General features: G+C 41.4%; 1 protein-coding gene across 4 annotated transcripts in view; it reads right to left on the reverse strand.

Moving 5' to 3' along the window:
* Nucleotides 1-10507: 10507 nt before the first annotated feature.
* Nucleotides 10508-20307, reverse strand: part of CBFB (core-binding factor subunit beta) — a 35794-nt gene continuing 25994 nt past the window's right edge. For 2 of the 4 annotated variants that reach the window (XM_026714357.2, XM_026714355.2), the window contains exon 6: nucleotides 10508-13518. In XM_026714357.2, the coding sequence (XP_026570142.1) occupies nucleotides 13496-13518 (23 nt within the window). In that variant the 3' untranslated portion in view covers nucleotides 10508-13495. The remainder of the gene's footprint in view (nucleotides 13519-20307) is intronic. The other 2 variants (XM_026714356.2, XM_026714358.2) reach the window with 2 other exon arrangements.

Here is a 20307-nt window from a genome sequence, read left to right on the forward strand (position 1 = left end):
AAGTTTTACTTTGGGGATCTTAAAATGCTTGAGAGTGCCTATTTTTCTTGGGTGTGCTAGTCAGACGGTTGACGCAGAATGCGGGGAACGTTGTGCTAGAAGAAAAGTCACAATATAGTTTTTTTTCCCCCTTTGGCTCCATCTTGTGGACAATTCCAGCCAGCTGTGGAATACAGCTGTAGAGTTCATGTCAATGCAGCTTCTTAAAACTGGTCAATAAATATCGTAGTTGGTTTTATCCATCTGGCTTTCTATGGCGTTGTTTGTTTTGTCTGTGTCAGGAAATTTATCTTTAGTTCTAGGCTGTTTCTCTCCTTGATTGGTTTCCATCCATTGCTGCTTCTTCCTTCCCTCTCTCCTTCCCCCCTTCCATCTGTCCTCCTTCCCTTCATCTCCCTTCTTTTCTTCTCTCTTTTCTCCCATCTATCCCCTTCCCCTTTTCCTCCCTCCATCCCTCCTTTCCTTCCGCCTATAACTTGTTTCACTTCCGGCAACTTCTGGCAATTTCCTCGTTTCAAAATCATTTTCTTTCTGAACCTTGCAATTGTTTGAATCGAAATGATTATTACCCTGTTTGGTTTTGCCAGGGTGTTGATTTTTCTTAAAATCAGTTGTTTGTGTTTTTCATCTGGAAGTAGATCTGAGAGCTCCTTTCTAAGCGAGAAAGGACGGAGAAAGGAGGACAGCCGAACTTAAAACAAACCAGGCTGGGCAGAATCCTTTTTCACTGAAAGATAGAAAAGAAAAAGAAAAGAAAATTACACACTTTGTGAGCAAGGAATTGACCATAAAATACAAGAAATGCGGATACAAAGAGAAATAAAGAACATGTTCAGAATTCCGACTGGAGAGATTTAAAAGAAGGAAAGTGTTCTGGGAAAATAAGCAGGTTTCTTTGCAACATAGTTTTTTTTTTTTAAAAAAAAATCTGATTTGCTGAACCTTCCAGATGTTCAAGACTAAAGCTCCCATCATTCTTTTCCCATGCATCCAGTTTGTCTCCCTGTGGCTTTCTTCTAAGGATATCTGAAGCTGTGGCCTCTTAGGACAAGGCACTATGCCCCCAAGTCCGGCTGTCCAAGCATTGGGGCCAACCTTCACCACATCTGGCCAATACCTCTGAACCTGATGATCCTCCTGCAGGAAGTCAGATGGGCTGAGGACGATGGGGCCTGTGGTTGAGCTGCAGTTGGGAGAAAGCTGCTCCAAATATTGAGGAGACTTCTTCCCTCCCTTTCTCCCTCCTCGCTTCCTTCCTTCCTTACTCCAGCAAAGCAAAGTCCCTCTCATATTCCCAAACATAAATCCTGCTGGGAAGAGCCCGCGGTTTTGCCAAGCCCACCCCAAAGACCCAACTCTGCTCTGGGCTCCACGGCTCTTGGCTCCCCAACCCATTTCTGAATGAAGGAAAAGAGCAAAGCGGAATAGATCCCACTCCGTTAAGTGATCCCTTTGAGGGACGGGGGGGGAGCCCACCACAGAGCGAGGAAGCTAAGCTGAGAAATTCGACCAAACGGCCCTAACTAGGCTGAGCTCAGCCGCAGCTTTACCAACCTGGTTTTCATTTCGGGTAGCCCCGAAGCCTGGGGCAGCCAGGCTGGGTGGGTGGGTAGGGGGCCCTCACTTAGCTGCTCCTGTGTCTGGTCTGCCAACTGCACAGGGGCAGATAGGACAGCACTCCAGAGGGTTAACATCATTGCCCAGAGGATCATGGGTTGCCCTCTTCCCTCTTTGGAAGAGCTTTAGAGCTCCCGCTGCCTTAAGAAAGTTCAAAACATCCTCAAAGATCCATCTCATCCTGGGAATCCTTTTTTTGAACTATTACCATCTGGCAGATGGTACAGGACAATAAAAACAAGCACAAATAGGCTGGAAAACAGATTTTATCCCAGGGCAGGAGCTCTGTTGAATTCTGCTGTATAGTGCAATATCGATGCAATATCAGGGGTTTTCAATTCAATTACATAGAATGCGAAGGATATGTGTTTGTGTTTAGTTTCATAGTCATAATGTACACTGAAGATGGTATTTAATTTTGTTGTACGAAGTGCAATGACAATAAAGTAAAGTAAACGAACTAGTAACATGATTGTTAAGTCAATCACTGCAGTTGTTAAGTTGGTGGTGACCTTCTACCGCTGCACCAGAGAGAGTATCTTAACTTACTGCACCTCTGTATGGTTTGCCAATTGCACAGGGGCAGAGAGGACAGCACTCCAGAGGGTTAATGTCATTGCCCAGAGGATCATGGGTTGCCCTCTCCCCTCTTTCGAAGAGCTTTAGAGCTCCCGCTGCCTTAAGAAAGTTCAAAACATTCTCAAAAATCCAACTCATCCTGGAACCCTTTTTTTTTAACTATTACCATCTGGCAGATGGAACAGGACAATAAAAACAAGGGCAAATAGGCTGAAAAACAGCTGTCCACTGGTGCATTTCAAAAAATTTTACCACCGGTTCAGTGGGCGCAATTTGCACGCGCACACATTTTGCATGTTTGTGCGCACCAAACACGCCCTTTGCACAGGCACAGAGGCTTTTCAACACGCCTCCTGCAATCCTGCACTCTTCCTATCACTTCAGCAGCAATTTTGCCGTGCCATGCAAAGCAGCTGCGCTTCAAAAGCCGGACATAAAGGCTAGTATGGGAGCCTGGGCTGGCGGGCAGGCCCAACAGCAGAGTGTTGGAGAGAACTGGTTCTGTCTCCATTGCTCATTGGCGCTACCGGCTCTACCGGTAGAACCGGGCCAAACCGGTAGAATACCACCACTGCAGTAACTATTGAATTCTACCGTCTAGTGCAACATGCATGTGCAATATCAGGGGTTTTCAACGTATAGAAGGCGAAGGACGTGTGTTTGCGTTTCATTTTCATAGTCGTAACGTACACTGAAGAGGGCATTTCATTTTCATTGTACAAGATGCAGTGACAATCAGCTAAATGAAACTAAGCTGAGAAATCCGACCGAATGGCCCTAAGCAGGCTGAGCGTAGCCGCAGCTTCGCCAGCCTGGTTTTCATTTCGGGTAGCCCCCCGTCCCACCCGCCAAGCCTGTGGCGACTGGGGTGGGTGGGCGGGCTGCTCGGTAGCTTTGACAGACTGTTTGTGGCATTTCCAAACCCATCATTTCTTCCAGGGAGGGGGGCAGGTGGGGGCTTTCCAAAAGCCTTGCCCAGATGTGGCTGTGCTGAGAAAGAGGGGGAGCACAGGCGCATGGCAGGAACATGAGGTCACTCCCCTAAGCCTGGGGCAAGGGGTGCGGTGCGGTGTGGGAGGCTGTTAACCACAAAAAGTAGCAGTTGCTCTCAGCATCCACCTCCCCCCCCCCCCCCCCCCCCCACCCCTCGGCACCCCCGGATTCTCCTGACATGCTTCCCCCATTTGGGCTCATTACAATGGCATCAATGTACGAAAACTTGGCCTGTGCCAGATACCGTGAATCATGCCGAGTTAGGTCTAAATTTGTACCTCTCATTAGAAACAGATGCCCCCCCCGCCACCCCAGCTTCCACCCACCCCCAGGCCTGATTTTTTTTTCAAGCTAACTTCACTGATAATACATCTTGCATGTCAGATCAGAGGCCCATGGCCAGCTGCACCTAAAGGAGGTTTTTGCTCAGTTGATTCTCATCTCCGAGATTCAGCCTTGGAAAGGGAGGTGGGCTTGCCTGTCTGCTTGGGGCAGGAGAAGGGGTGGAGGGAGATGGTGGGGTAGGGGGCTCTGCCGCAGAAGGAGGAGGTCCAGAAAGTAAAGAGGATGTTGTTTGAAGCCCTGACCTGTTCGTTCTCTCTCTCTCTCTCTCTCTCTCACACACACACACACACACGTGTGTGTGTGTGTGTGTGTGTTATGTTTTCTTAAGTTTTCGTGGGTACTTACATGTATGGTGTTCAGCTTTGTTTGGGTATTTTTCCCACATCATTATAGTTGTGTTTTTAAAGTTGTAGCAACATTTCAGCAGAATCTCATCTGCCATCATCAGGCTTCTGTATTGTGTTCGTCTGTGGACGAACACAATACAGAAGCCACAGACGAACACATGATGATGACAGATGAGATTCTGCTGAAACGTTGCTACAACTTTAAAAACACAACTATAATGATGTGGGAAAATACCTGAACAATATTCAGGTGATGTGATAGCAGTCTTCCAATATTTGAAGGGCTGCCACAAGGAAGGACCTATTCTCCAAAGCACCAGAAGGAAAGATGTGATGACCTCGGGGTGTGGCACAAAAATAACAAAGTCACCAAAGTAGAATAAATTCCCTTTAATGCCTCCAACTTGGTCCCCAGTGTCTAGTTATCCTCGGATGGAGATCAAACTCTTCCAAAAACAGTCTACAAAGGGAAGAAATGCAGTCTGAATCCAAAGTAAAGATAATTAGAAATAAAAAAAAACCAACACCAAATCACGCTGAAGTACTTAGCACGACAGGCCAGGATGACAAATTGCAGACTTCCAAAAGATAACACAGCACCCACAGTTGGGAGGACACCAAAACCCAGATAAGCCTTGACAAAGATAATGAAGGGGATCAGGACCCTTTCCTCTTCTGTAAGTCACGTTGCTCCCTTCTCCTTTCTTCCCTGCAGGCCTTAGGATGAAGAGGGGATGGCCCTGGGTCTTCCTCTGAATGCCCAGCTGGATCGTGCCCTTCCCCTGTTTCTTCCACAGCCACCGGATCCACACTCCCACTCCCTATCAACTGCCTAATCTCCCCCTCAGAATCGGACTCCAACAAGGGCACGATAAAAGATAAGAAACAATGGATGGGAACTCATCAAGGAGAGAAACAACCTAAAATCAAGGAGAAACTTCCCGACAGTGAGAACAATTAACCTGTAGAATGACTGACACAGCTCTGACACAACCCGGAAATAGCCCACAATATTATTAGTTAGAAACAATCCCCAAAAGTCACATTCTCCCATAGAAGTAATACGATGTTGCTTGATGTCATAAATCTCCACCTCAAGGGGCCCTAAGCAGCTCATTTCCCACGGGAAGAAGAATCACCCAGCCAAAATAATTCCCTTTATCTCCACTCCTCCCCCCCTCAGGAATGTGGCAAACCCGAAACACTTCTCCCCATGACTACCACAGAGAAAGTAAGAAAAAGAATATATACTAAGGCTAACTAAAATGGCTACACATATGTCAATTTCAGGCTTGACACAGTACAACTGACCATCAGGAGGGGGGAAAAAACCATAAGGAGTGACTGGACGGGGATAATGCAGTCAGCCATGTTGTACATGCATGATAAGGGCTGAGGGGGAGGGGAGGGGAGGGCGGAGAGGGTCAGGGCCAGCCAGGGACACCATTTGCCGGTACTCCGAACTGCACAGAATCATAACAACCGGTTCTGTAGAACCAGTCTGAACCGCTAGAATCCCATCCCTGATCAAGGGTCTCTCTTTCCTAAGGGAACAGACTGGGGCAGGTCTGACACAGGGCTTTGAGCATTCCCTTCCTTCAAAAAGGTGAACGTGGGAACTTCTGCTTAAGAAAGATTTGGGCACATCTGGATAAAATGAATCTATCAGCTCGACTTTCTCCAACTCAAAGAGTCTTTGAGATGCATTGATAATTCGATGGCAATTCCCACAACTGTCCTAGGTTTCAAGGGGGCTGTTCCTGGCTTTATACATCGTTTGCAGCCTCATTGGTAGCTTGGCCAGGCTAAAATACTTCTAGGATTGAGGTCTTCTGCTGCCTGGAGATATTCTCAGCAAACGACGTCAGTTTAATACCAACGCAAACGTCCTTCTGTGGGGCATCAAAGGAATCCTTCAGGAAATGTTCTGTGGAAAGCAAGGACTTGTGTGTGAAGAACACATTTTTCCCCACATAGCATCGTTTATTCCTGGAACGGTCTTGAGGACCACACCCAGCCTCACACGGTCATCTGACTGATCCCTGAAGCTATCCTGACTTTAAAGGCTCTGTGGGAACCCCTTGAGGCACTTTTAGCACGGAGGCCTTGGCTTCGTGGATTACAATTTTATTTGCCTTTTCGCTAGTTTTAGGAAAACCTCCGGATTGGACGGCAAGGTGTTTGCAGACAGCAGGAACATTTTCAAAAAGTATTTTCAAAATTCTACACAATACTAATTTGGTAGGGTTGTGGGAATCTACCAATGTCTTTGACGCTGGGTGCGATGGCGTGGAAACCCTCCCATAAACGATGTATAGCGTATATGGCCGTGATGGCGAACCTATGGCATGCATGCCGGAAGTGGGTTGCGCACGCATTGCATTTGGGCACAGGCACTTTCGGCATGCGACGATGAAAAGGTGAGCCATCCCTGGTATATGGATTTTCCCTCAGTTATTCTTTCAATTGCTTAAGACTGATGCTATTCTTTTAGCACGTAGGCGTTGTTCTTTTTTGAAAGTGCAAACAGCCAAGACTTGGAGTGGTAGAACATGCAAACAATAAATCAATAGTTTTGATTTGTAGAGAGAAGGAAAATAAATTACAGATTGGTTGGTGAGATTGCCGGTAATGTTTTTAGCGTGTTTTAAAAGACAAGAATTCATTAAATTGCATGGAGCTGTGGCTCCTGTCAGTCCTAAAATTTTATGAGCATTACAAGTAGTTCACAATTATGACCATAACTGGCCCCTAAAATTCCCACTATTCCCAATAAGTGACCTTTGCCCCATTTTATGACGTTTGTTGCCGGAGTTGTGAATCACGGCAGTTAAGTTAGCAACTCGGTTGTTAAGTGAATCTGCCTTCCCCCGTTGACTTTGTCAGGTCACAAAAGTTAACCCGTGTGTGACTGCAATTGTCACAAACACATGGCAGTTGCTGCAACAGTTGTTAAGTGTGAAAAAAATGGATAGTAAATCCTCTTTTTTTTTCAGTGCCATTTTAAGTTTGAATGGCCGGTAAAGAAATGGCTGTAACTTGAGGACTGCCTAAGTTTCCCCCCACCCAATGAAGCAGGCATTATGCCAGCAATACCCCTTCTCCCTCCCCAAAGAGGAGGGGGCGGCGGCCCTAGAATATTTTTTCCTTGTAGTTCTGTGCAGATTAATAAAAGTTTGGTCCTTTGCTCTCACTAAATGCATTTTTAAATACTCGCCCTGCCTGCTCTCGGCTGGTTTTTGACAAGTTACTGCCATAAAAAAAAAGAAAAGAAAAAGAAGCGAAGAGCACACGAATAGTTTACATTATCGGGATGCAAACTGTATTATATTGCAAGGAAATAATGGTGGTGGGGGGGGGGGGAAGCAGCTGTGTGTACAATCCTCCATTCAAACCATTTCTGAGAGGTTTAAAAACTTTGCACCTGCTTCCTCTCTGCAATCCACCCCACCTGGTTTTATTGTTCCCAACAGATCACGGATTCCACCCCCCTCCCCCTGCCAGCCAGCCATTTTGGGATGAAAGGGCGTCACTGGGAGAGGCTCGAAAGCATTCAGACCACAAATCCAGCAAGGCAAAACTTTCACCTTTTGCTGCGCTGGAGGACTGAGGCATATCTAGCATTGGGTCACAACCCAGAAGAAAATCACAGGTGCGTCTGTGAACTGCTCTTGGCACATACCACTATTACACTTGACAAAAGCAGACAGTTGAGGACAGGTAGTCCTCAACTTACAACAGCTTGCTTAGTGACCGTTTCGAAGTTACAAAGGCACTGAAAAAAAGTGACCTATGACCATTTTTTTTCACACTTGTGACCGTTGCAGCATTCCCCAGGGTCACGTTTTTTTTTTTTCATTTGGCTGTGCTTGACAATTGACTCACATTTATGATGCTTGCGGTGTCCTGGGGTGGGGAACGGGGAAGCCAGATTCACTGAACAACTGTTTTGACTAACTGAAAAAGCGAGACATTTGTGAAGTGAGTTTCGCCCCATTTTACGACTTTTCTTGACACATCTGTTAAGGGAATCACTGAACAGATGTGGCAAGAAGTCGCAAAATGGGGCAAAACTCACTTCACAAATGTCTCGCTTTTGCAGCATCAATTCTGGGCACAGCTGTGGCCGTAAGCCGAGGACCACCTGCAGTTCCTTCATTGTTAGTTTGAACCCTATTTCGACAAGCTTGGAGCCTCTTCTGCTTGCTATTTTGCATATCCTGGGCCAAGGCAGAGCCACTGGAAGTAGCCTTTCTCAGTCTTTTTTATTTTGATTTGATTTGTCAATCGCTTACAAGATAATAAGTATATACATAGTTATGAATACATGAAATGGGTACATATAAGAAAAATGAAAGAAACCATAGGACAGGGACAGTAGGCACATTGGTGCGCTTATGCACACCCCCTACAGACCTCTTAGGAATGGGGTGAGGTCAATAGTAGACAGTCTAAGGTTGAAGTTTTGGGGGTTTGGGGAAGAAACCAGAGTCAGGTAGAGTATTCCAGACATTGACCACTCTGTTGCTGATGTCGTATTTCCTGCAATCAAGTTTGGTGCGGTTAACCTTGAGTTTGTATCTATTGTGTGCTCTTGTGTTGTTATGGTTGAAGCTGAAGTATTCATTGTCAGGTAAGTCATTGCAATGTATGATTTTATATACCATACTTACATCAGACTGAAGATGGCGTAGTTCTTGGTTTTCTAGGTCTAGAATTTCGAGTCTGGTGGCATAAGGTATTCTGCAACGAGTAGAGTGGAGAACTCTTCTTGTGAAATATTTCTGGACTTTCTCAACTGTGTTAATATCAGATACGTAATGTGGGTTCCAGACTGGTGAGCTGTATTCGAGTATTGGTCTAGCAAATGTTTTGTATGCTCTAGTTAGTAGCGTGTTATTACCAGAGAAAAAGCTACGTAGGATTAGGTTAACAACTCTTTTTTTGGCTATGTAGTTACAGTGGTCTCTAGCACTTAGATCATTAGAGATGAGTATTCCAAGGTCCTTTACAGAGCTTAGATCATCAACAAGATCTTGACTATTCAGCTTGTATTTTATTTCCTGATTTTTTTTGCCAATATGTAAGACAGAGCATTTATTTGTTGAGATTTGAAGTTGCCATTTGTTTGACCATTCTGATACATAGTCAAGTTCTTTTTGAAGGGAGAACTGTGGTATTGAACAGCTTTACATCATCAGCGAAGAGAACGCAGTTGCTCTTAATGTGATCACAGAGGTCATTTATGTAGAGTATGAAAAGAGTTGGTCCTAGAACACTGCCTTGGGGGACACCACTGTTGACAGGTACAGAATTTGATAGGACACTCCCAATTTTGACCATTTGTTGTCTGTTTGACAGGAATGCTTCTATCCAGTTATGCAATTTTCCAGAGATACCATAAGATTTTATTTTTAGTAGTTTGTCATGCACCACTGAATCAAAGGCTTTACAGAAGTCTATGTAGATTGCATCTATTGCTTTGCCCTGATCGAGTTGTGTAGTCCGTATGTTTTTGCAGTGTAAGAGTTGCACATTACAGGATAGTTTTTTTCTGAAACCAAATTGTTTATTAGAGAGTAGGTTTTTTTGTCTCTAAGTGGAGAATAATGGATTGGTTAAAAATTGATTCCATGACTTTACAGGTCTGTAATTTTCAACTAGGCTGGGGTCTCCCTTTTTGAAGATGGGGGTGATCGTGGCTTGTGACCATAGTTTTGGCAAGGAGCTGGTCCTGAAAGATTTTTCAAATATTATGCTTAGAGGTTCTGCTATGGCAGTGGATAGCTTTTTTAAGAAGTAGGCACATATTCTGTCCGGTCCAATAGATAGGGATGGTTTTAGATTGCACAGTGCTTTTTCAACATTGTCTTCTGTAAAATCGATATGTATTAGATCATTGTAGTTGTCTGTGGTTTGACTAGGAAGTACTGGGCTTGATCCATTGCTGTTTACAAATACTGAGCCAAAGAATGTGTTAAAGATGTTGGTTTTAATGGTGTCATCATTGCAGTCTTGTCCTTTCAGGGGAGGGATGGACCTTGAGTCTTTTGTTGTTTACAAAATTGTAAAAAGCATGGGTGGAATTGGTGCGTAGAAGGTTTTCCTCTTGTTTAATGTGATAATTGGTTGTCTAACAGCTCTGGAAAACACTCAAGTGTTTGTATTCTCTGGTCTGTTTTAACAATAGCTTTCTATTGAGCTTGCAAGAGAAGTATTTTAATTAAACCTTAAGAGACCATATAGTTTAAATTATATTACATTTTAAAAATTTAAACAGTAGGTATTGCAAACTTTTCTGGGAAAACATGCATTGGAAAAGTTTCATTGAACTGATGTTTAGTTTTGGAAATGAATTTCAGAACTAATTTCTCTATGTTCCAGAAACCAATGGGGGAAAAAAATAGTATGAGGTATTACGGATGACTTAAGCAAAAACTGACATTTCTAATTTTTCAACTTTATACTAAGAAATCTATCCAAAAAGAAACAAAATAACGATCACACTTCGGATATTGCTTAGAAATATTTCTTTTTTAAGAAGTCAGCCAGTCCTCTGTTGCCAGATCTTATGACTGCCTGCATTGCTTCAGAATATGGTTACAAAGAAATAAACAGCCACTTGGTTTCACTACACAGAAGTTTATTATGAACATGACAGAGAAAAAGACAGCAAAAGCAATGTTGATGCTTTAAGGCAACTCTTAAAAGATGTTCTATGAAGATGATGCAACTTCTGTTTAAATAGAAATTATGAAAATATCAAATTGCATCAATAACTTAATGTTTAAGTTCAATAGGCTTGCACAAAATAGCGAAGGAAAATACTTGTTGATCTTAATGCCAGCATTAAGATATAGAGGCCTCTTCTGACAATCATACCTTGGTTTAATAAACCTTTGCATCACAAGGCATTAAATCAGAAAATTCCTAATTAACCATAGCTTCATGTGTAATCCGAATTAAAAAATGAACTTCAGGTCAAGGAGAAATTAGACTGCAAAATTCTGATGTTTTTCATAATTTACTTTATTCTCTAAACAATTGGAAATTGAAAACTATGATCAATTTTAGGTGTCTTGATTTAATTGATTCTATCATGAACTGCCTGAAAGTATGGCAAATCCCCTTTATATATCCCACCTTATTAAACCAATGTGATCAATGGAACTGACCATAAGTAGCATGGTTCTAAGGAACAGGATAAAAATATTTACATACAAAGGTTAATATGCAATAATATAGTTTGCATACCTAAGGTTTTTTTTTCCTCCCTCAAACCATATTGGAAACAACCAGGTAACATCATGCTATTTGCAAATAAAAGGGAACAGAACATTATGGATGATAACAGCAGCTAGAAACTCTTTGAAGCCTTATTTCTTAAGGAAAATATAAAAAACACTGAAAAAAAGTATCAAAATTAATAAAAAGAAGTGTGACAATGATCTGCTTAGAGATCTATGTGGGAACAGTACCAACAATCAACCGTTAGAGTAAAGATAAAATCCAGGGTTGACACATATGGGGAATTTCACCAGCTATTAACATAAATTTGCAGTTGTTTCTAATTCAGCTCCCATTATTAAAAAAAAATAATGCATCTTATTCATTCTTCTGGGATCAGTAGAATATTTTGGAGAAGAGGATTATATACAAAACAGTAGAAATATAAATGCAAACAAAAAAAAAAATAACTGATAAGAAATAATTAGATGAGATGATTGCAGTTATATCATTATTAAAGTCAGTAAGTAGAACTTTAAAATCCTGAGGTTCAAATGATGTGTAGCCTTAACAGCCAGCTTGGAGAAATCTGTCAGGGGGTGGTTGTAGCTGCAAAGGCCATTTCTTTTGGGTCGATTCCTTTCCTTGCTGCAAAGGCCCCCAGCCTTTCTGACTTGGATCCTGCTGCCTCCCATCCTGTGGGTTTATTTGGGCTCTACCTCCCTAGCCACCAGCTCACCCTCCGAACCCTGTAAGAGATCTTAGAACGAGCACCAAGTTGTTGGGTTGTTGTTGTTTTTTTGACATAACTCTCCTTGACTTTCCCCAGGAAGAGTACCATTTGTATGCTGAGTTACTGATTGGACCCATAGCTGGTCACAGCATTCATCTGCCCAACCAACATACACAACTTGGAATGGTGCCATGTCAATTTTTAAAAAGCAGGAAGCCCTGAAGTCGGAAGACCTCAAATTCCCAGTTTGTGGCCAGTGGACATCTTGGCTAGCTTACCTTCTTGCCCGCTCATTCATGCTCTAAAGTCCTTGGAGGGTGTTTGATGGGCTTTCTGAGGAGTGGGACAGGGTTCCAAAATTAATGAGAAACACCAACTGCTGCATTACCCAATGATGAACAAAATAGGCCCTTTATTTGTTGGCTAAAAATGTCGAAAGACCAAGGAGGCACGTTAATGTTGCAAAACGTAAGCAGGCAAAATCCCGCCCTTGCATTTTGCCTTGGCTTTTATGTGGACGGCAGACTGGAAAAACTGAAAACCAGACAACCGTGATTCAACCTAGAAGGAGTATCCACTCTTCTGCCAATGACCACTATCTACTCCCTCTAAAAGTCTAAATGAATATTGCAAGCAGGTAGTTCAAGTGGATTGCTTAGATAAACAGAGCAAAACTACTAGATACAACATAAAGCAGAGAATACTTCTTGAGTAATAAATGGAAGAAGGGCAAAGTGAATATTGATTAATGTTACCCAAAAGCTTAATCCCATTGGAAAATATTGAATCAATGGAAAATAAACACACGCGTACACACACACACACACACACACACACACACACACACACACAAAGGAACCTTGAAACCAGCATGAGATTTTGTACACACTGAACCATTGCTTAAATGTCTTGATTTCAGAAGTACAATCTCAGAATTCAATTTACAGCAGATGGTGCTGACAGGTTAAGATTCCTTTAAACATTTTGCCACTGGAAATGTAAACTAAAATAATAGGATGCTAACGTACTTTTAAAAATAAAACCATGTAATTCAGTAAATCAACCAACACTTGTCTTACTTGGTTCAGGCTGCATCATGTAAAAGGGTAAAGTCTTTTGCAAGTTGATAAAAAAAGTGCAAAAAGAGACAACGACAAAGAGTGTGTGTCAAAAGCAAGAACACTATGACAAATTTCCAACATCTCATATAAAATTAGTTTAGAAAGTTTTGGTTTTTAAAGAACTCACAAAAATTTATTTGGACCCATCCTGAAATGAACAAGTGTCAGCTGAGGAACGTTTTTATGGCTGCGTAAAGTTCTCTCTTTGCTAAAATAGTGCCAAGAAATCATAAGCTTGCATAGAAAAAACAAGAATCTCAAATTCCCACTGGCGACATGCATAAAGAACAGGAACACAAGTAATGCAACACAAACATAGTGCAAACCATGGCAGGACATGATACTTTGGCTGCCGCAGATCAGGGAAAAGGTTAGATATCCATATATATATATATATATATATATATATATATATATATGCAATCATCACAGTTTCTGGTCTTTTTATTCCATAATTTGCCAAGTTTAAAAAGCGCAGCACTGCCTCTCAACGCAGTTTGAGATCATCACCACTTCCCAGGTTTGATCCAGGACTAGGGTCTTGTTGTCTTCTTGCCTAGATGAGACCAAGGGGACAAAAAGAAGGGATGGAACAGAAATTAGGGATAATAGAATGTTGAAAATCAATTCAAAATGTTTAAGATGACATTTGAAACCACCACCAGGACAACTAACAAACCAAAAACAGAATGATGGATGGTCTTGGGCTCACAATGCTGAGTCAGTGCCCAAAACGGAAGGTTTTAAAATACCCAATTCTAGATTTACATGTTTATCTAGGCATCTCTTCTCTTCTTTTGCAGAGACGGTTCCTATATTTTACAGAGTTAGATAGCCCGGGCAAGAAAACTTTTGTGCCAGAGATCTGCTTTTTCACTTTCACCCTGATTTAGTCTCCACTAACTCCAGACTTTCCTAACGTTGGAATTTTCCACTTCAAAGCTTCCATCTTTTTCTGTTACCATCATGAGACGCTATAATCATCTTGTTTTATTGCCACCTTTGAAAAGAGAATATTTAATGACAGCCTTACAGCCATTCATTGAGTGACCATTCGAAGTTACAATGGCACAGAAAAAAATCACTTATGACCATTTTTCAGACTTACGACTGGTGCAGCCATTCCTGTGGTCATGTGATCAAAATTTGGATGCTTGGCAACCGGATCATATTTATGACAGTTGCTGCATCCTGGGACCATGTGATCCTCTTTTGAGATTCTTCTGACAAGCAAATTTAATGGGGAAGCCAGATTCACTTAATAACCCTGTTACTGCAGTGATTCATTTAACGACTATCTATCTATCTATCTATCTATCTATCTATCTATCTATCTATCTATCTATCTTGAACCTAGGCAATCTAGGTATTACTATATCAGTTTTTATGGCAAAGAGAATTACAAGCCTGTATCTTAAAGCTTACTTTAAAAGTTACTGTATCATTATTATCATCATTGTTGTTATTAAACATCAACCTATATACAGCTCCTTGCTTACTCAAGAACACCCTGAAAAGTGCCAATAGTTCACCATTTTCAATTAACCAAGTTGATGGCTAAGGAGTCATCCCACAATAATCTTTCCAGACAATGATTCTCTTATGGTCTGGCTGGTTGAAATTCAGCTTAGAACTGAAAAGACCAGGAAATCCTTAAGGGGTTCTCTGGGTTCTAATCTTTTCTTGTACAAATTGCATTCTAAAGGGGGTTCTAAAATTTACTGCCACAACCCAGGAAAGGCAGAAATATTTTCTCAGTTTGCATATGAATATCTTTGATAGTATGTTAAAAATGGCCAAGCCTGTACTACAACATTAATAAATGGAAGATTGGTTGTCCCTTTCACATCTGGTGCGTATAATGCAAGCCAACAAGCAAATAATAGATATGATGTTAAATGTTAACATAATTTTTCCCCCCTTTTTAAAGAAAGACAAGGTGACCTAAATTAGATATACCCTCTGCACATCTATGCATACACAATATTGACTGTCGAAAGTGCCTTCTCCCTTATACTTCAGAATTAGGTTCTGATTTGTGAGTTTCAAAGAGAGAGAAAAAAACACAACAATCGGAAGAGTTATTTCAATGTCCACAGAAGTATTTATGGCCATTTTATTGAAGAAGACATTGGACTGCGATGTGAAAACACCAGCGAAACAAAACCAGTAGCAAGGCAGCTACAAGATTTAACTGCTAAGAAAACCGCTTTCTTTTTGCTTAGAATCTGTGTTGTATGTAGCAGAGAGCAAATAATATTTGCAAGTCAAGCAATCCTGTTATACAGTATATTGTTTTGTTCAGTCAATGCAGGTTAAAAGGGGCTGATCAACAGTGAATCCCTGACTGACAGGGATCAATAGTGATTATATATTTATAGCATCACTATTAACATGAACTGTCTTTTTCAAATAAAAGCATTTTTTTTCCTAATAGAAAAAAAATCCTGAAGAAGCTAAGACCTGCAATAGACTTTCAAAAGGCATATAAAGATTTGTCCAGCTGAGAAAAATGAATTAATGTGCCAAGGATTCAGTTTTCAGTTGAGAAATTGCCCATAGTTTGGAGTTTCATGTTACTTTTTCAAGGAAAAGCTTTTGGTTTTTACTGTAATTGTATTTTCTTATAATCTTACAAGCTTCTTTGGTAAGACTTGGTGTCCTGAAAAACAGGCTAAACGTCTCTTAAATAAACAAATGCTATCAGAGCCTCAATTAAATGTTGAGTTCAGTATTTCAAAACATGCAAAGCAATTTTTTCCATGACCATATAGCTTGATATTAAATGTCACTTCCCCTTCCCTGTTTTCTATAGAAACCCATCAACCAAAGAGTAAGACATAATATTTTTCTTATATTTATAGTCAAGGCAACATTTTTCTTGCCTCTAGACTACACAATTTAAAAGCTTACCACACAGAGGAGTCTTGCTTCAATACAGAACTGCTTGAACTAAGCAGAATTCTAATTTCTAGAGTGCTGTAAAAGGTTGATACATGCATTTTTTGGAAGCTTAATCCAAGTATATTTGTCTTCCCACAAGGCAAAACAGCATCTTTTGTAAAATCCCCATTATGTGGTAGGACTTGTGGTGAGACAAAGCTACTACAAGAATAGCAACAACAACAGCACAATAGCAATCTCTTGTTGGGGGTATTAAAATGTATCCAGCAAACAAAATCCTTGTGATGTTCTTATTTCAACTGATTTATATGTCTCGCTGGGTTGTACAAATGGGATAAGCGAAGCAGGCAGCTTTATCTATCTTAGCTTCTGCAGCTCACTGCCCAGGGGGAGATAAGAACAAATAGTACAAGGACCGGCATTAAGACGATATATGCTCAGATGCTGACGTTGGGAATGCTTGCTTTGCTTCTCTGGTCAATAAGGAAGAGTAATAAGCTAGGGAAAGTGTACTTTAAATTCTAATAAAAGCATTAGGTTCCCAGTTGCATGAAAATTAAGGTGATAATAACCCCTGTAAAAAGGCACTCATTAAATGTTACATTGCATGCATTTCTTTACTCTGAAACATCATTAAGACTTTAAAATAGTCAGACAGGAAAACACACTTTACTTTCCATACATAAAAAGACATTTTGTAGGTAATATTTTCCAGATGTTTCCACATGGTATGCCGCATCAATCCACATGAATCTTTTGTCTCCTGGCTGTGACTACAACTCTAGCTCCTGTCTTCCAACTGCCGCTGTTCCTTTTCATTTCAAAGCCTGCTACTGCGTGTGTAGTAAGCTTTTAGAACTTTCTCTTACTTGCTTTAAAGATCACTGCAATTCTGATTTATTAAGAGTTATTTCCAGAAGATGGCTTCTCTTAAAATCCAGTGGTATATTTAATGGCAGCGTCTTGTGCTAAAAATAGCATCCCCCCCCAAAATGTTATTGAGGTTTCCATAAGGTATAGATCATTTAACTGTCCAATAAAACTGTTTTAATTGCTGAGCCAAAATTAGAAAAGGTTTTCTTTTTCAAATTATGTTTAAATTGGCTAAATATTCTCTTTCTCTGTTTTATATCTTATTCTCAAACTTGACTTTGCTAAAACGACGCATTTGATGTGCATATAAATGTTGCTTATGGGAATATTAATGAAGTCTTTCATTTAAGCAAGTGTCACTCTGGGGTAGCTACGATGTGTCTAAGAACGAGATTCATTCCTAGCCTTCAAAACTGAAGACAGTTTTGGAGGCTAAAATAAGGACCCTGCGGATGTTTTAGGAAAGAAGAGTTCTTAAGTTTTTGCACATGCAGAAGAAGACTAAAGCAAATAAAAATCTTTTACAGGGAAGAAATTGTATAAATAAAGAATACAATCTGTGATCATTTTCATATGCTGCTAAGAGTTGGATGAAGACTTCCGAAGCGCTGGCGCCTCTTTTGAGGAGTGGCGGACCAAAGAGAGCAGGGATTTCCCTTTTTATTGAGCTCAAATGTGGTATCTATTAAAGTAATTTAAACTACACATGGGCTTTTTTTTTTTTAATATAAAAGAAACTTTTGTGCAGACTGTGCAGCAATCCTATATGTACATTTGTAACAATGAGACTTTTAATCTTTAAGTATTCTAATTGTACGTGCTCCAGTAACCTCGCAATCTGAAAAACAGACAGCTCAAACTTCAGTTTTAGACAACAGCCCTTATCTTCTGCATGATCCTTGAGAACAGAGCTAAAATTCAAGGCAGCCTTTTGAATCTTTTCAAATATTCTGTGATTATGGAATTTGAAATGCATAAACTGAGGAAAATGAAAATGGTAAAACTGCTTAACTGGTCTCTTACTTCTAAATGATGGCTTTTTATCCTGGAACTAACAAACGGCGTTTAGTGCAGGGCTTCCACTTGTGGTGTACAGATGGATTTTGGCAAGATGCCCCCTCTTTAAATTAGCATACCCCACCCCCCAAATCAAAAAGACAAGCAAAGCTTTCGCAGAAAAATAACTCAAGATATGTGGGCAATCCCTAAGACGGTGTCGTGGGCAGAGGGAATAATCTGGAGGGACAGGAGGAAGAGCTGCAACCAAAGATAACAGATAAAAGAAGTCTGAGTTCAGGACAAAAACGTAATTTGAGAAAGCATCTCAAGCGTGACTGTCTCTAGTAGATAAAGAGAGGGAGAGGGGGAAATACATTCAGATTTGCAAGATGACGTTATTGCTCTGGTAGTCCTTAGGTTATGACAGCAGTCACAACCAGAATTTCCATCGCTAAGTAATGCGGTCATAAAGAATGGCAGCAAGGGCTGCACGGGTTATTAATCAAGGATTGCACCCGACTGTGATTTGGGAAGAAGCAGGAATTCAGCAAGGGAGAGTTATGGGGTGCAGGTGGGAGGTAAAACAGGAGGGCACTACGGAAAACGCGGTGGGGCTGGGAGTGACTTGGGACTTCCTGCCAGCTTCCCCATTGACTTTGCTGGTGGGAGGCTGGCATGACCCTGGGATGCCGCAACTTTCGCAACTGCGCGCCAGTTGCCCAGCACCTGAATCAGGGTCATGTGACCACGGGGAAAAGGTCTTGGTCATATGACAGCTGCAACTCCAAGGCCTGGACATAAGACCCCCTCTTCAGTGTGATCGTAACTTTGAATGATCGCTGGCCAACCAGTCGTAACCTGATGACTATCTGTATCTTTAGGATGAAAGTAGTACAGCTAGACTTTGAGTTACAACCAGTTACTTAGCGACCCTTCAAAGTTACGATGGACCTCCCTGCATGTACTTAGCACATGACTACACTCTGTTGCTCAGCAATTAGGCCACTTATGACCATTTGCAGCGTCCCCGTCATACAACTGTCTGTCGATGTTTTTGTGGAAAACTGGCATTTAATTTCAGTTTTGGGCAAAAGTCTTAGCAAACTACTGGTTTGCTTGATGATAGCAGCGTTTGCTTAACAACCGTGGTGATTCACTTAGCGACAGCCACAAAAGAGGCTGTAAAATTAGTTCCCTTACGTGGGTGACCCAATTTCGCTGACAGGACAAGGTGGTGAGGCATATATGCATGTATATAAAAAATTAGTGAACTGAACTACTACTCGGAGGGATTTTTAAACGGTTTAGCAAAGACGATGGGGATGGTGAATTACGCACAGATCTTCCATACATTCTGCAAACATTTTCACCACTGCACTGACTCACTAAGCCCCTCATCAAAGCCAAGTGGGATTATTCCACTGTGTGTCTCCATCCTGTTCCCATCTTTCATTGCAGCAGGAAAGGAATGGTGTCTTATGGTTTCTGAAACCAAATTCTATATATAAACTTCAAGATTTAAGCTTTTTTGTTCTCAGTGGGAGAGAACAATCAGTTCTCTTTTACTTTTGGGGAGGGCATTTTTTTTTTTTTTTTGGAGAATGATCAGATCTACTTTTTGGAGAATGGTTACATCTTTTTTTCTTAAATATATTTGCAAGAACAAAATATCCTGGCGTTTATATTAACTATGAAAAAACTGCTGGGGTTCAGGAATCAAAACACCTGAGTTGGTTTTAGGAAAATGTTTCTCAACCTTAGAAACTCTACAACATGTGGACGTCAACTCCTAGAATTCCTCAGCCAACGTGCTGGCTGGGGAATTCTGGGAGCTGTTGTCCACATACCTTAAAATTGCCAGGGTTGAAAATGCTGCTTGAAAGTTACTTCTGTGCACGAATTGCTTTTAGCTCTTTTTGCAAGAGCTAGTTTCAGATAGTTTCATGCTCAAACGGAAACATGTACCCTTCAGATATCCTGATGTGTACGTGCAATGAAATGGGACTATTTGTGAGGAGGGGAAGAGGAGGAATAGTTGAGGACAGGGGAAGGCAGGCCTGCAGTGAGGGGAGTTGAAGGCGCGGGGAGTAATAGTCCTGAGAAAACGGGGTGGGCACACGGATGGAAGGAATCATGCTGGGAGCAAGAAGTGAGAACATAATATGCAGGAGTCTCTCTCTCTCTCTCTACTTCCCCATTTGGAAACCCAGAGGAACCAAAGCATTTGGGGCCTTAGTTCTGTCCTAAGTCCAGAGCAGGGGTCTCCAACCGGGGCAACTTTAAGCCTGGAGAACTTCAACTCCCAGAATTTGTGGAAGTTAAAGTCCTCCAGGCTTAAAGCTGCCACGGTTTGGACACCTCTGATCTAGAGCACAACAGTTTTATTCTGGGGTTGAAACAAAATTTCCCCCATTTTATACACATACCCCTATCTTATAGGATTCTCTTACACACATCCCATCTGCCCTTTTAAGTTGCTTGTGCCAGCAGAAAAACCAAGGAATTGTAAATACAGGTAGACCTTGACTTACAGTTTGTATAGTGACCGTTCAAAGTTACAGTGGCACTG

The sequence above is a fragment of the Pseudonaja textilis genome, chromosome 11 (genome assembly GCF_049901715.1).
Source record: "Pseudonaja textilis isolate UNSWEBS1 chromosome 11, rPseTex1.2, whole genome shotgun sequence".
In the NCBI taxonomy this organism is placed as follows: Eukaryota; Metazoa; Chordata; class Lepidosauria; order Squamata; family Elapidae; genus Pseudonaja; species Pseudonaja textilis.